The 17797-nt window shown below is 31.3% G+C and overlaps 1 protein-coding gene across 1 annotated transcript in view; it reads left to right on the top strand.

The window, feature by feature from the left end:
• The window catches only part of spdi (sperm antigen with calponin homology and coiled-coil domains split discs), a 93823-nt gene extending 84835 nt beyond the window's left edge, over window positions 1-8988 (top strand). The window contains exon 16 of the mRNA XM_075363309.1: window positions 8931-8988. Within this exon, the coding sequence (XP_075219424.1) occupies window positions 8931-8936 (6 nt within the window). The 3' untranslated portion in view covers window positions 8937-8988. The remainder of the gene's footprint in view (window positions 1-8930) is intronic.
• Window positions 8989-17797: the final 8809 nt, after the last annotated feature.

Genomic DNA, 17797 nt, shown 5'->3' with positions numbered 1-17797 from the left:
ATTATCTATTTTACAGTATACAATTATGCAAAAAATGTGAATATAGGGTAGTTTGATCATGAAAAGAGATTGGCATTTAACAAATAACAGATTAAATACCAATTATATTGGTTACACAGATAAGCTAATTTAAATTCCTTGTCACATCTCTGTGTGCATGAAATTATTATAAATTGTATATACATATTTTAACTGAAAATGAAATTAATACCATTCTATTTCCTGTATTTTAAAATTGTCAAATATGGGAAACTGCATATATACGAGGTGCGACAATAAAGTAATGAGACTGATGTGAAAAAAAAGTTGCTTACCGTTTTAGTCATGTTTAGTGTTGTCTCCTTCAAAGTAGTTCCTCTCTGATTGCACACACTTATTCCAGCGCTTCTGCCATTGATGGTAACATTTCTGGAACTCATCTTCTGTAATATCCTTCAAGACCCTCGTCACAGATTTTTGGGCATCTTGTGTTGTTTGAAAATGGTGTCCCTTGACCGCCATTTTGATTCTTGGAAATAGAAAAAAGTCACACGGTGCGATATCTGGTGAATAAGGTGGCTGTGGTAGTACTGAAATTTGTTTTGAGGTTAAAAATTGCTGTACTGACAGAGCAGTATGGGATGGCGCATTATTGTGATGCAGAATCCAATTATCAGCAATGTTGGCACGGACACGAAGAACTCGTTTACGAAGTCTTTCTAAAATTTCTTTGTAGAAATATTGGTTAACTGTTTGTCCAGGAGGCACCCACTCTTTATGAACAATTCCCTTGGAATCAAAGAAGCACACAAACATGCATTTCACTTTTGACTTTGACATGCAAGCTTTTTCTGGTCTGGGTGATCCCTTTGAGCACCATTGTGAACTTTGGCGTTTTGTCTCTGGATCGTATTGAAAAAACCAACCTTCATCACCAGTGATAACACGGCTCAACGAATCTGGATTGATTTCCGTTTGCTCTAAAAGATCGGCTGCCACATTTTTCCGTGTTTCTCGCTGTTGTGTGAGATTTTTGGGAACCATTTTTGCACAAATCTTTCTCATACCAAGATCTTCAGTTAATATTAGACGAACCGTTTCTCGATTGATGTTGAGTTCTTCTGCAATCATTTTCACGGATAATCTTCAATCAGATCATACGATTTCACGCACCCTGGTCAAGTTGACATCTGTCCGTGAGGTTGATGGTCGTCCACTGCGGTCTTCATCTTCAACATTCGTTCTGCCTTCACTAAAAATTTTATGCCACTGAAAAACTTGAGCTCTTGACATAACCTCCTCTCCAAAAGCCTTCTGAAGCTTACCATAAGTTGTCGCGTTTTCATCCGATTTAACGCAAAAAGAAATGGCTTACCGTTGCGCAATATTTTGCGGTTTAATTTCTGTGACGAGAGACACAAACACATGTTCACTTATTACAGCACAACTCACGACTGAGCAGTTGCATCAATGTGCCGCTTGGACTAGAAGTAGCTTATAGACCAAGGTCAAAGATGGTGTGCCTACGCAAGCTGCAGGGTTGCCATATCTTGCAAAGAAAAATCAGTCTCATTACTTTATTGTCGCATCTCGTATGCATATGGGACTGTTCTGCTATATCTTCTGTGAAAAATTTTCATCCATCTTTTTGAATGAACTAGTATACTGTATAATATGTATGTGTCCGAAGGGGGGCAACTGTCCCCCTTCCAAGATGAAAAAAATTTTAAAAAATAAAATAAAAAACTTAAAAATAACAAATTTTTGAAAAATTTAAAATTAAACACCATTTTGAAAGAAACTAATTACAAAATAAAAACTTCCCACTATCTGTGAGAAGATTTAAAAACTACTGTTACACACCGGCGCCATCTTACGTATGGCAACAAGAGTTTTCTAGAATACTCTCGTCTCATTTCATGATCCAACAGGAATATTGCAGAAGCTATTTACCGAGTATGTAATTGCGCACATAGTTTTGGTTACTCAGTGCAGTGGTCACCTGCCATCCACTTCATTAAAATGAATGGATGGATATTAGAACATTTTTTTCTAAGTAGCCTGCTGTGATGTTTATTACATGCTTTTATTTAATTTGCAATGTATGTGCCATAAATTTACATAAGCATGGTTCTTGCTTTAAAAGCAATTAACCTAAAATTTATTGTTCTTCATTATTTTGTTATCTTTCTATGCTTGCAAGTGTTATGCCACTATGGATTCTTTTGGATCTTTGAACATAAAATAGTTTTGTACTGAATTTTATAGTTTTTGTTAAATTCTAAATGATCGGTACATTTGATGAACAATTAAAAATAATTCAAAACATGCCTAATAACCAACATTGCTTTTGGCGATTGCCCAGTTATTATATCAGTAAAATCAACTCGTTTCTAGTTTGTCTTGAATTCATCAGTAAAGAAAAGGAAACATTTAACTACCTTGTGACAAATTTATGATTATGATATGGATAAATGGAAATATCTGTTTTGAGTTCCTGAGTCAAAAAAACTTTTTTTTTTAAATGTCTGATAACTTTCTATTGATGATTCTTCCATATGTTTTTAATGTTATAATGATAAGTCATGTTTAATGATAAGCTCAACTAGTATAGTCATATGCCTTATAAAACTCAATTTTGATAAAAATGTTGGTTAAAACCTTCCTTGTCAAACAAACCAATGCAGTGAGATGCCAAGTTCACATTCATATCGACATTTGATCAAACTAAATTAATTTTTTTTTGCACTGAACTTGACAAAAAAAAATATACCTGCAGCAGTGTTGAGAATGAGGACAAGGAAGTACAACCACCCTCTGCTTCAAACACTTCGACTGCAGGGCCTTCTTCTAAAGTTCAAACAAATGTGCAACACAGTGAAAGTGGAAATGAAGACAACGGTTGTCATAAAGAGGATATTTGAAAATTCATCGGTTTAGCGAGCACTATGCTAGTTGATAAGAAAAATCATTTCTTGGAAAATGTGTGGATACATTTAAAGAACTACGATTTTGCAGCAGGTGCCAAACATATCAAGAGGAAATTCAATCACTAGTTGCTGGATGCTTATTCACCATGGCCTGCTTACTCAAGTCATCTCAAAAGTGCTTTTTATTATGTGTTGTTTCCACCATCAGCCAGAACAATGATAGTTGGTTGGGGTTCTTCTTCTACCAGACCTTTCACTAATAGAAGGGCGTACACGATTATTGCGAAGCAAATGTACAGTCTCAGGTACATCAGACTACAATGGAATCTGCAAAATCATTTATGGAGGACACTCCAGTGGACATTCAACTTCACCAGTCTTCACAAAAATTAATAGAAAAAACAAAAGAGTACTGTCTTTCATTGTTTATGTATTTTTTCTGACACACATGATTTATCTGTCAGAAGCAAAAATCTGTGTGAAGGCATATTTGTCGATTTATGTAATTTACACATTGAAGGAAGTTATTCACAACTATAAGACAATTTTGAGCATAGACCGAAAATCGTATCATAGCAGTTACCTTCTATCTAAAATGAAATAATTGATCTATGTGGCACCACAATCAGGGAACGCATTGTCAGGGTTAAAAAAGCTTGCGTTTATAGCATTTTGGGTGATAAAACCACTCATATTTCTGGCAAAGAACAGCTGTCTATTGGATTATGTTTCTTTGATAAAAAGACCAAGAAAACTGAAGAAGAATTTTTAGGTTTTGTAGAGCTTGAAGGACTTACTGCCATCATTATTGGTAAGGCTGTTGAAGATTTTGTGACAGACTTAAACCTAGACCCTGATAAGTATGTTGGGTTAGGCTTCAATGGATGTTCCACCATATCTGGGAAAGAAGGATGTGTGCAGGTGATCTTAAGGCAAAAGTAAAAAAAAAAAGCCTTCTTCCATTGCTCTTCTCACAAGCTCAACCTTGTCATGAACTACTTAAACATTATCCTAGAAATTAAAAACTGCGTTGGAACTGTCAAGGTGGTAATCAAATTTTTTTGCAAGTCTGTTTTATGATGCAAGCGTATTGCTAGCATTCCTAAATTGTGTGAGACTAGGTGTTCAGAGAAATACAAGAACATCAGTGTTTTTAAGGATCACTTTGTTGATATTGTTAATGCATTAAAGATGGTAGCTGAAGAGAGAACTGCAATAACTAGTAAAATTGTTTATCAACTGCATGTAGCTGCATGCAAATCTTCATTTACTGTGTCAGTAGCATTAATTGCTAAGTATTCTGCTAGACTGAAACCGGTAGCAAATCCACTCTAATTTGAAGACACGACATAGTCAAAGCCAACCAGCACATTCAAACTGTACTACTTCTGTAAGAGATTATTCTAAACATTAATGCTTTTAAATATATTTCTGATGGCCAGTTTCAAATGGCGGTCATTTAAGAAAAAAAAAAACTATTGTTATAATTGTTTTAGTGAGTAAAACTGAGTAAAAACATAGCTGTATAATAAACAACTAATTGTGGCTTTAGAAAAATAAAAACTTGAGGTTTATAAGGAAAATAATATGTAGATCATGATGCTGACTATCAGTTTATGTTAAGTTTGTTACCAGAATTTAAAAAAATGAAAATTGCCCAGTGAATAAAAGTGCAGTAAGTGTTACTGGAGGAACAATAGCAGTAACCAGTCTCCAAATGGATCTGAACATCTTTGCCTTCAGTGTCATCCACGGGAATGCCTTCTTGTAGTTCTTCATTATTAAGTTTTTCACACAACCCAGGTATGCAAAATCAGCAAGAAATGTCCAAGTCTACAGGAAATTCCATTGATTACCATATAAATTACCCTAAGACTAATGACTAAGCTGAACAACTTAATTTTTCTTTTATAATTACATCAAAATATGTGTTTAATTAATTAATTTTGTCCATAAAACAATTACTTTTATATTATTATTTCCATTTAAAAAATTTCCATTAAAAGCAGGTATTGTAGTGTAATTGAACCAAAAGATTCTTTAAAACTTTTTTTTAAATCCACTTTTAAAAAGAAGTAAATTATAGTTAACTTAATTTTTTAAGATACGATTACTTTACTTAAAAAGATTTAAGATCAACTTACCTTAACATGACTTAATTTCTGTGAGACTTAAATGCAGGTCTGGAAGTTACATTGTTTTTACATGACTGCCCAAAAAGAAGTGTAATGTATTAAGGATGTACTTATGTATGTATGTTTGTTCCACTGTAGCAGCTCAGTGGCTGAACCGATTTTGATGTATGACCTGCATTGGGATCCTTATGTTACAATTTATATCATTAATCCAACATTCTTTTTCATTTTCTACTAATGATAAATGAAGTATCTGACTGTCCAAAAAACATGTAGTTGTCAAGTTCATTTTGTAGGCAGCTACAAATTGAACTGTATTAGTATGTTGAACATAGAATTAACTTTGAACCGATGTGGCCACAATTACTCAAATACCGGGTTGTATGATTTTGAATGACTGAATATTTTAAAAAATATGTGTACAGTGTAACCATAGCCTTAGAAAACGTACAAATTTTAATTTCAGTGGATGGTGTGATCTTAAAATTTTAAATGAAAAATGTGTTAGGAGGATTATTCATTGAGATAATTGTTTTGAATATAATGTTTATTTCTATCTGTAGGGTTCAGTGATATTATTTTTTTACAATTTGAAAAAACTATTATATGAAAACTATCATATAATAAAACTAAAACTATTATATACTAAAACTAAAACTATTATATGAAAAAACTATCAAGGGAGGCAAAGGTTTTGGATTATTATGGTTAGGTTAGTATAAAAGTAGTGAAGAATACAGTAAAGCTGTTATTTTCACAGACAATATATTTATGCGTTTAAAGTTTGTTGACCAGTACATGTTTAATGTATGTTTCCCAGTAAAAGACAAAATTAAGGGGAAATAATTAGTTTAACAGTATGACAAAATATGACCAATTAAACTTTTGGTCATTTTAAAGGGAGATAAATGTAATATAGTAGACGATAAAAAAAGGTTTAAAAAAGAGACTTCAAATTAAAAATAAATTAAATAAAATTAAAAAGTAAATTATAAAAATGGCAAAAAAATTGGTCTGTGAATACATCTGAATTGCTAAAAATAGTACTAATTAGTAGTAGTAATAAAAATAGTAAACTAATTGGAAATAGATTTGGTCATTAAGTATCTGTTCTTTTTGAATTTTTGGTGATTTATATATTTAGAAATCTCTTGTATCAACCTTTACTGGAAAAGTTAATTAGAATAATTTTTTTTTTATAAAAGCCGGTACAATTATGTATGTACACTTATGGGAAAATAAAGTGCGTAATTTGAATAAAGTCTTCATGTACTTATCTTTAGGTAAATGTACCTTAAATCTATCTTAAATATTTTCTTCTGGCTGGACTAATACTGTCAAGCTTAGTTTCATTATTGCAGTCAAACTGCAGCTTGAGGTTTTGCAGTCACTATATTTATTGTAGAAACTCTTGCCCAGTATATCATAGCTTATTGCAGTGTGTGTTAAATGTTGTAAATGTATTGGTCATTTTAATTGATGTGTCATTGAGGTTTTTGAGTTCATTTTTAATAATATTAGTTAAAAGTTGTATCCTGCTGAGATTTAAAATTATTTTTTTTCTCGTTTGACTTCAGATTAATGTATTCTTATTTTTCTACTGTATCCATTATTCACATAAGTGTGTTTTACTAAATTGAGTTAATCTTGAGAGCTTAGCGGTATTGTATAAAATCTATGTATGAATGGATTATAAAGGGCCACTTTTTGTGATTGAAGCTGGTGAGATTTAGTATATATAGTTACATCTGTTGATGATTTCCTATTTATTTGTAAGTAAATAAATCTGAATAATTAAATAAATAAGTAATTCTTTCAAAGATTGAGAAAATGTATGCAGTTGTATTCTGTTTCCAATGTGAATATAATTTACAAGTGTACTAGTCTTGGATTTAATTAAAAGTTCAGCTTGTCTAAATAAATCATAAAAAATGATATGAATATCAACTATGTAATGTGAATAAGAGATTATGAAGTTTGTTGGTGCTTGACTAGAAATATCTATTTTCACGATATTATCAAGGTAAATTTCAGGAAGTTATTTATTTGTTGGAAAGGATTTTTTTGTTTTATAACAATACTATAAGGATAATATTTATGCTATTTTTGCTACTCTAAAATTGTGCCTTCCAATTTTTTTCTAAAAGTCATTAGTGTATGTAATACACAAATATTTGTATACAATTTGGTAACGTCAAAGTTAGCTGTTTTGCAGTTGAGTAAAATTTTTATTTTGAATTTTTTTATACCTTCATATCTTTTGTTTGAGGCCAGTGACCTCAGGAGTTTGTGTGTGCATTGACTTAGAATAAAATTCCACATTTATTGATGGCTTAATTTAATTCTCTTGTATATTTTCTTGCGGGTCACTTTTACAATTTTGATGTTATTATTGTCAAAAAAATGCTAATTATGGTATTAGCGAGTTAAAATAAATACATTATTTATTTTTCCATGAGTTCAGATAATATTACAGATATGGAAACAAAAAAAAAGTATTTACTTTGCTTATTTCTGTTCTGTTATGAGATTTTGAATAATTCTATTGCTTGGCATATCAGAAACAGATGAGGTGTCAAAGTCCAAAAAGGGAAGTAAATAATATTTACTGTAGAATAATGAAATATTTGCAAATGAATAATGTTCAGAAAGAAAAAAGAATGTTATGAAAATTTGATTTTAAACATTACTGTATTTGTAATATAATGTAGCTCTGTGAATTTCACACAATTCTTGGTGAATTTTGAAAACATATCTATTGTGTTGAAAAATAAATTGTACATTGAATTTTTTATTGCAGTGATTGTTACTTATTGATGCAGAAAAAGAAGATACACGCAGATTACTGAAAAAATTAACCAATTAAAGTTACTGCACATGCCTTATTGGATTTGCTGTCGCCATTCTTTTTGTATTATTATTATTATTATTATTATCAACCTGTCTTTATTTTTATTGTATTTTTTACTAAATCTTTCATGAATAAGTGTATTGTTAAATGCTTTTTTCTTTATGTTTCTGAAAGAAAATAAGATTAATCATTCCCCTGTAAATTATTAGCATAATATAATGCTTCTTAGGCTTCTGTTTCAAAAGTAGGTGCAATCCTGTAATTGTGCTAGTAACAATGGCTGTTATTGCTGACAAGTATAATTCATTTGTGAAGCATATTGATCTGGCTGATCAATTAATTTTATAGTATATGTTAATTGGTAACCGATTAAGCTCAACAGAGCTTTGATATTTGCAAGTTCTACAGATTCAACATATAGCTGATTAACAGCGAGTTGCAATTATTAATTACCGATTACCATTTAGAAAAATCAGTAAGGTGAAATTCATATTAAATGTTTTTGAAGACTAACACCAGCTTTCAGCGTGTGGTTAGCAGTTCCTTTTTTATTATTCATATTCAATGAATTTACTGTTGTACATTCCAGCTAGGCTTTTTATACAGTTGATAGTATGTATGTATAAGATCAGTTTGAGCCAACCTTTAAAGTTGATAAGTAATTGCCTAAAATAGTTATTAATTGAAAATCAGTAACTTAATATCTTGAAAAGATTATGGAGTTAAATTTAAGTCATTGTATAATTTTTTTGAATGGATGTTGAGAAAGTTGGAGATGGCAAGTAGGTATTAAAACTAAATAAACATATTATCTTTTAAAATGATGACTTACCAGTGTTAGAACCAAAAATCGATCTGGTTGGTTCTAAAGACTACTTTGATCTTTTCATCTTAGCCTTTTCTCAATACATAGATAATGTTATTCAATAAAAAATGCTTTATACCTTGGTTCCTATAGTACTTCCAGATTGCTGTAACATTCATTTGAGATTTTGCGATTAGGATATGTAGAGATGATAATTATCTTGTTTACAGGTATAAATGATCTGCTGTTTTCTTTAATAGCGAGGGATAAAAAAATCATTTAACTCAGCCAGATTAAAATGTGAGTATCAGGTTGTGTGTGACTTAGATCACTCTTTAAATCAATAGTAATGTTAATGTTAAACATTTTTGCACTTTTTAGGTGAAAGTAATACTTAAAATGTTGAATTATAATGTTTATTTACTGGAAAATAGAATGCTTTAGATATGTAAGTTCTTATTATTGAGTGAGACAAATAAACTTGTATTCAGTTGCATGATACTTAGGTAATTATATCACATGGTACTCATAAGTACAATGAATTAATGAGACTGAAGTTTTTGGAAGAGACATAGTTAGTGATGAAGTACTTGTTGGTTATAGGCCTCAATAAAGTAATGAATTCAAAACCACTTCTTTTAGATAGTAGAAGAAAATTAAAATATAAAGAGTTTCATGAATATATAAAAATTACTCTATGTCCACTTATTAAAATATGCATACCCAATCGCTATATACATTGAAATACAAATATTCAATTTTTTAATTATAAATTATTAAAACACACTTGAGATTATGTACGTATAATAAGCAAGTCATAGAATGTTATTGTTTTTTGGTCAAGTGATGCAAACCATTCTCCACTCAGTGAATAATGCATTATTGCATTTCATTTCATGTGGTTGTTTATTCAGAAGTGAGATAAAAGTAATTATGTATGTATAACAGATAAACATCATTTATAAAAGCTTAGTTTTAACGTTGGCAATAGTTTAGTCATGGATTTGTTTGTTTTTCCTTTAAAGTTTTTATAGCCTACAATGATTTATATCTTTTTACATAAATTATTAAATTCATTATACTTGTTTAAAAAAAAAAATGTTAAAAAGAGAAAAAACATAATGTTTTTATAGGTATGCCAAAAATACACACCGTATGAATATTATATAAAAATGAGTATAACCAATTAAAAATGTATTTATTGAAACCGATATGAGTTAATGAAAAGTAGTTAATGTTTTTAGTTTTCTTTGATGTGAGCATGAGGAATGATTCATCTCAGCTCTAAAAAAAAAAAAAAACAGGTCAGAAAACTAGGCTTGCAGCAGCCAGTCAGTCAAGGGACAAGTGCTATGTCTTACTGGTTTTGTTTTATGACTGAACAAATATTTAATTGTCATGAAGCTTTACTTTTCACATTAATGAATTAAAAACAAATGTTGTTAAACAATGTTTTTCACCATTGTTGAAAACATGCTGTTTCGAAACAGCATGCTGTATGGAGGAGTATGTTCTCATATTATCTCATTCCAAATTTGTTTGTTAATAATTAGAATAAAAATATCCTGATCAGATTTTCTTTTAAAACCAACAGTATGATTTAATGTAAAAAGAGGTTTTGACTGGTTCTATGGTAATGTAGACAGAGAGAAACAACCACGTGGATGCATACCAACATTTTTAACTGGAAGTCAAGAAGTCCCATGAGTTGATGAGGCAATTAATAAAGATAGGAATTTCCCATAGGTTGTGTTATACTGTACAACATGGATTAAAACTGAAATCATATCCTTTGTTGTTGATTTTGAAATAAAAGAAGATTAATGAAAATAAGTCCATCGCCATCAGGTTAATGAGGGAGATGTCTTGACCCATTTCCTTTTATCCCAACCGGTGAAGCCGAGTTCTACTTTATGGAGTTGTTAGATGAGTTCAATGTAATATTGGGCTAAAGAATGTAAATCTGTAGGATACATGACACAGAAGCAAAAAACTCACGTGAATTCTAACAGAAAACACTTCTTAGCTTAAAAGTTAATGTTTGATATGCATTTTCTTGATTTTATCTCATTAGTCATATTTTCTTTATGGTGTCGTAGGCAAGATAGTAAACTACCCAGATCTACCCTGTCTGGTAGATTGCTCTTTCTCACAATCATGCTTTTACCTTATCCTTGGTGTTTTCTTCCCCATTATCCATTCTATGATGCAGATCTGACCCTATTAGGTTCTCCATGCTTAGGGTGCTGGGTCCTGAAGGGCCGGTGTGTCCTTGCTATGCAGTAGGGATTTGTCTGTGGACTGACTTGGGAATTAATTTTCTTGTCTGTTGGCTCCATAGTCATCATAATGGCTGAAGTGCCTGTCAGGTTTAAGCCAGAGCTGATAATATCTCCTTAAAAATCTCTTTTCTTTGTCGGACATCTATGTACAGACTTTTGAAAGATTTTGTAAGCCAGTTAAATCGTATGGATGAGACTTGGTACGTATCTGAATATTACCTATTTCTCCCTGATTTATGACTGTGTGACTTTCAGCACTGGGGCTTTCTCAAAAGTAAAATTTTACTGGAAAAACTCCACAATATTGAAAGACTTGAAAACTAATGTATGATAAAACATTGCCGACATTACAGTCATTGAAGTGGGAATATGTTCTTGTATGTGAAAATATGCAGTGTTGATAGTGCTAAATGATTCTAACTTAGACTTCAAAGTAATGGTAAAATTTTAAATAAAAATGAAATTTATTTATAAAATCATATCAGTAAGTAACCTTTTTCTTTAATAATTTTTTGCTTATAATGAAATTTAAGTTATTACTGAATAAAAATGTACTGTGAGTTTGGGCTGGTTTTATCTGTATTACTCAAGTGATGAGGGACATACTTCTACAAGTTTATTGTATAATTTATAAAACCTCATGTAGTGAAAACTTACGAAGACTACACACACGCTATTCATTTTTGTAAATATGCACCATTTTACAATTTTCTTTAATGCAGAATTCATTAATATTAATATTAGTGTTTTGTTAAGTTTAATGTGTTTTGACATGACTTAACTAAGTCTAGTCATTAAAGAAAGGATAGATTAGATTAAAATTAAGTTATTTAATTTTGTAATCAAGTTATCTAATTTTTTAACCTTTTAAGTACTACTGTCACGAGTATGTTATGGCACCTTGATGCACTCATACGACTACTATCGCGTATACTTGTTTTTGATCTTTCCTGGCCTAGTACTATCAGCGTGTTAACGAAATCAGTATAATTATTGGTCTACCAGTTACTTCACTCTATTGACTTTTTTTTGTCTTCAGTTATTTGACTGGTTTGATGCAGCTCTCCAAAATTCTTTATATAGTGCTAGTCGTTTCATTTTGGTATACCTCCTACATCCTACATCCCTAACAATTTGTTTTAGCTATTCAAAATGTCTACATACACAATTTTTCCCATCTACCTATCCCTCCAATATCAAAGCAACTATTCCAGGATGCGTTAATATGGCTTATAAGTCTGTCTCTCCTTTTTACTATATTTTTCCAAATGCTTCTTTCTTCATAAATTTGTCGCAACACCTGTTCATTTGTCACTTTATCCACCCATTTGATTTTTAACATTCTCCTATAGCACCACATTTCAAAAGCTTCTTATCTTTTCTTCTCAGGTACTTGATCATCCAAATTTCATTTTCATATAAAGCTACGCTCCAAACATATACTTCCAAAAATGTTTTCCTGACATTTAAATTTATTTTTGACGTAAGCAAATTATATTTCTGACTGAAAGCTTGTTTCGCTTGTGCTGTTCAGCATTTTATAATGCTCCTGCTTCATCCACCTTTAGTAATTTCTCTTCCCAAATAACAGAATTCTTCTATCCGTAATTTTTTCTCTTTCTATTTTTATATTCAGTAGTCTGTCTACATTATTTCTACATTTCATTACTTTTGTTTTGTTCTTGTTTATTTTCATGTGGTAGTTTTTGTGTAGGACTTCCATGCCAAACATCCATGCCATTCATTGTTTCTTCTAAATCTTTTTTATTCTCAGCTAAAATTATTATATCATCAGCAACTCATACCATCTTTATCTTTTCGCCTTGCACTGTTACTTCGGATCTAAATTGTTCTTTAACATCATTAACTGCTAGTTCTTTGTAAAGATTAAAAAATAATGGTGATAGGGAACATCCTTGTTGGACTCCCTTTTTTTTTATTATGGTTCTTTCTTATGTTCTTCGATTATTACTGTTACAGTGTGGTTCCTGTAAATGTTAGCAATTGTTCTTCTGTCTCTATAATTGAGCCCTAAATTTTTTAAACATTTTATTTCAGTCAATGTTATCAAATGCTTTTTGTAAGTCTATAAATGTCATGTATGTTGGTTTGTTTTTCTTTAATCTTCTTTCTATTATTAATCTGAGTGCTAAGATTGCTTCCCTTGTCCCTATACCTTTCCTGAAACCAAATTGGTCTTCTCCTAACACTTCTTCCGCTCTTATCTCAATTCTTCTGTACAGTATTCTAGTTAAGATTTTTGATGCTTGAGTAGTTAACCTAATTGTTCTGTGTTCTTCACATTTATCTGCTGCTTTCTTTGGTATCATGACAATAATACTCTTTTTGAAGTCTGACGGAACTCCCCCTTTTTTGTAAATATTACACATCAGTTTGTATATCGCTTCCTCACCAGCACTGTGCAGTAATTCTGCAGGTATCCCGTCTATCCCAGGAGACTTTCTGCCATTCGAATCTTTTAATTCTCTATTAAATTGAGATCTCATTATTGTATCTCCCTTTTCATCCTCTTCAACTTTCTCTTCTTCCTCTATAACCAGTTTGTAATTCATTTTCTCGGTATAACTCTTTAATATATTCCACCCACCTATCGATTTTTTCTTTCATATTATAAATCGGTGTACCATCTTTATTTAACACACTGTTAGGTTTTAATTTATGTACCACAAAGTTCTCCTTTACTTTCCTGTATGCTCCTATTTTACCAATTATCATTTCTCTTTCCACTTCTGAACACATTTCTTTAATCCACTCTTCTTTAGCTAATTTGTACTTCCTGTTTATAGTATTTCTTAAGGGTCGATAGTTCCTTTTACCTTCTTCATCACTAGCATTCTTATACTTTCTATGTTCATCCATCAGTTGCAATATATCCTCTGATATCCAAGGTTTTCTGCCAGTTCTCTTTTTTCCACCTAAGTTTGCTTCTGCTGATTTAAGCATTTTCTTTTTAAGATTCTCCCATTCTTCTTCTATATTTTTACCTTATTGCTTTTACTCAGACCTCTTGCTATGTCCTCAAAAATCTTCTTTAACTTCAAGCTTCTCTAAATTCCATCGATTCATCTGACTCTTCAGGTTTTTAAACCCCAATCTACATTTCATTATCACTAAATTATGGTCTCTATCAATGTCTGTTCCAGGATGTGTTTTGAAGTCAAGGAGTTGATTTCTGAATCTTTGTTTAACCATGATATAATCTACCTGATACGTTGCAATATCATCAGGCTTTTTCCATGTTTATATTCTTCTATTATAATTTTTAAAGTGGTATTGGCAATTACTAAATTATACTTTGTGCAAAACTCAATAAGTTGGGCCCCTCTTTTATTCCTTTTGCCTAGCCCGTATTCACCCACAATATATTTCCTTCCTCGCCTTTTCCAATGCTTGCCTCTCAGTTTCCAGTTATTATTAAATTTTCATCCCTTTTTTGTGTTTAATTGCTTTGTCAATTTCTTTGTATACACATTCTACCTCATTATTATCATGGGCACTTATAGGCATATAGACATTAACAATCGTTGTCAGTTTAGGTTTTTTCATTTTATTCTTATTACAATGATTCTATCGCTAAGCTTTTTGAATACTTTATTCTCTTCCCTATCTTCTTGTTCATTTTGAAACGTACTCCTGCCTGCCCTTTATTTAATGCTGAGTTAATTATTCTAAAATCACCTGACCAAAAGTAGTTTTCCTCTTTCCACCAAACCTCGCTAATTCCTACTACATCTACATTTAACCTACCCATTTCCCTCTTTAAATTTTCTACCAACCTTTTTAAAACTTCTAACATTCCACGCTCTGACTTGTAGAATACTATTTTTTAATTTTCTGGCAACCCCTTCCTTATTAGTCTCCACCCAGAGATCTGAATGGGGGACTAGTTTAGCTCCAGAATATTTTACCAAGGAAGAATATTTTACCTCCTTCTTTGTTACATGAAAATGCAGAGAGAACTACATTTTCTGGGAAAAAAAACAGCCTTAGTTTTCCATTGCTTTTAGCTGTGCAGTACTCACAAGATTGAGTGTTGTTGATATGGCCATTTAAGTCCTGACCTATGCCGTTAACAACTACTGAAAGAGCTACTGCCCTCTTTCAGGAATTCCATAGTCTGGTTCTCAACAGATACCTCTCCGCGATATGGTTGCACCTTCGGTCCAGCTACTCTGTATCACTGAGCACTCAAGCCCCCTCACCATCGGTAAGGTCTCATGATTCATAAAGGGAGATTGGCTTTATAAGTAACTATTTTTACTATTGATATCTTTATCTAATGCTGAAATAAAGGGCGAAGATAATCATATTACCAGCCACTAACCTCAACTCATATGGAATGGCGGGAACATGTACTCATATGTTACAGTTTGTAGACAATACCCAGTACAAATTTTTTTTCACTTATTTCTAAACGTTATTGTGATAATTTAACGAATGCACATGAAATTTGTGAAATATTATTAGATTTGCAATTGGATGGTGAGTTTAGCAATAATGATCTAAATATTGAAAATCTGCATACTTTTTTAGCTCCCAACAAGACTAGAAGAAGACCATTGTGTTGTTTATAGTGCAGTTCAATCTTCCAGACAACAATGTTTACAAAAAAAATTAAAGATAACTTGACTGATGATGGTACAGTGTAACTTTCACAAAAAAACATTCTTAGGAAAAAACGTAAGATGACTGACAAGAAAAACCAAAATAAAGAGCCTCTGAAAAAAACAAAAATTAAGAAAGTCATCTACTTTACTGTGGTCTGGGGTAACTTTTGAACCTTAATCCATTTGGCAATTAAGATTCTGTTGTCAAAATTGATATCCCAAATGATACAGATTGTGCAGGTTATTTTAAAATTTTTTTGACGGACAAAATTGTTGAAATAATAGCAGTTGAAACTAGCAGGTATAATTATGCAATTGAAGCCATAAAACTTGCTCCCAATTGTACTTTTAGAAGGTGGACAAATACAAATGTAAGTGAACTATGTACATTTATAGCTGTATCAATGCTTATGGCCAGGAATAAAAAAATAACAAGAAAGAATACCGGTCAACAAACTCCTATCTTTTCAGAAATCATGGCTAGAGATAGACATAAATTTACTAAGTATGTTACAGTTTTCTAATAATAAAGAACAGCTTTTTTGGGCTCGTATTTTTTAAATTTCAACCATTCTCAAAGAACTAAAACACAACTTTTCTGCTGTTTTCTATCCATTCCAAGATTTAGTTTTAGATGAATTACTAGTGCTGTTCAAAGGGTATCTTGCTTTCAAACACTATATAAAAACAAAACACTCTCATTTTGGCATAAAAATGTTTGTTTTGTGTAACTAAGAGAGAGGGTATGTGCTTGATTTCATTATATATACTGGTAAGGATACTGAAATCAACAGTGTGCCTGAACCAGGTATAGTGGCTTTTCAATCTTTATAAGGCCACACACTGTATACTGACAGCTGGTATACCAGTCTGAGAGGTGAGAGAGTTACGAGGTCTGTTTGTAATATAATGATTGTGAATTGGTTAGACAAAAAGTAAGCAACAATGCTCTCTACACTTTACAAAGATGAAATTAAAACAACCATAAAAAAAGATCACATAACAAAGAATAAAAAAATAAGCAACATGCATAGTTGATTATAATGGGAAGATGGGGGCAGTAGATCAAAGCGATGTGATTACTTGGAATGTATTCGCAAAACACTAAAATGGACAAAAAAGTTTTTTTTAAATTTCATTGATAGTGTTGCTGAATGCCCATGCCTTGTACATGGTAAATATATCTAAACACCTTAACTGACTTACAACTAGAAGTCATTCAACAACTTCTTGTACAGCAAGGATTTTTCAGCGTGGCATTCATCATCTAAAGAGCCACCACTTGGACTAACTGAGAGACATTTTCCTTCTCTTGTGCCAGGCTCCAAATAGAAAAAATGCGAAGAGAAAATGCCATGATGTTTGTACACATCCTGAAAAACATGAAGAAAAGAAAAGTCTAGATATATGTGTACTCAATGTGATGTAGAGTTGTGTGTAGTACCATGTTTTGGTATTTGTTACACAAATTCAAAATTTTGAATTTAAAAAGTCTCAATTTTTTATTTTATTATTTTTTTGTAAGAAATATTAGTGTTTTATAAGTTTTATCAGTGTTAAAATATCATTAGTGTTGTAAATAATAGTATTAATTTTTTTTAATTGGCTTTTAATGTAATTTTATATAAATAAATTTACATAGAAATATTCTTCATGTAGAAATATAAAATCATTACACAAATGAAAGTGAAAATGAATCAACAGAAGGAGGAATACAGGTCTATCATAGGCGAGTCAAAAAAACCTAGTCTGTACATGCTGACTCCAGATAAATAGCTTAGTACTTAAAAGGTTAAATATACACTACATTTGATATGTAATAACTGCAACCAATCTTGACTAATTTAGTCTGATTTCATTCTAGTCTTGTCTTGTTACATTTTACTTAAAAAATAATATCAGTATCGATGTATTGTATTTGTTTCATAGAAAAAAGTTTAGATCAGGTATATCTACAATCTAAAAGAATAACAGCATAAAATGTTAGGTAGTAAGGCACTTTGTAGTTAACAGTGGCACAATTAATGAAATTCAAGAACTGGAAGATGTTTGTAATTAAAACAAAATGTTTTGATCAAATTAAAAATGTCTTATATAGCTGTAGATCTTTTATTTCTGGTTGAGGGGGCTGGTTGAATGGTTTTAGTACATTCTGATATTTCCACATCCCACACAAGTTTGTGGATG

This window comes from Lycorma delicatula, chromosome 4 (genome assembly GCF_047948215.1).
Source record: "Lycorma delicatula isolate Av1 chromosome 4, ASM4794821v1, whole genome shotgun sequence".
NCBI lineage: Eukaryota > Metazoa > Arthropoda > Insecta > Hemiptera > Fulgoridae > Lycorma > Lycorma delicatula.
The sequence above is the reverse complement of the archived record's forward strand: the minus strand, read 5'-3'. Positions and strand labels throughout refer to the sequence as shown.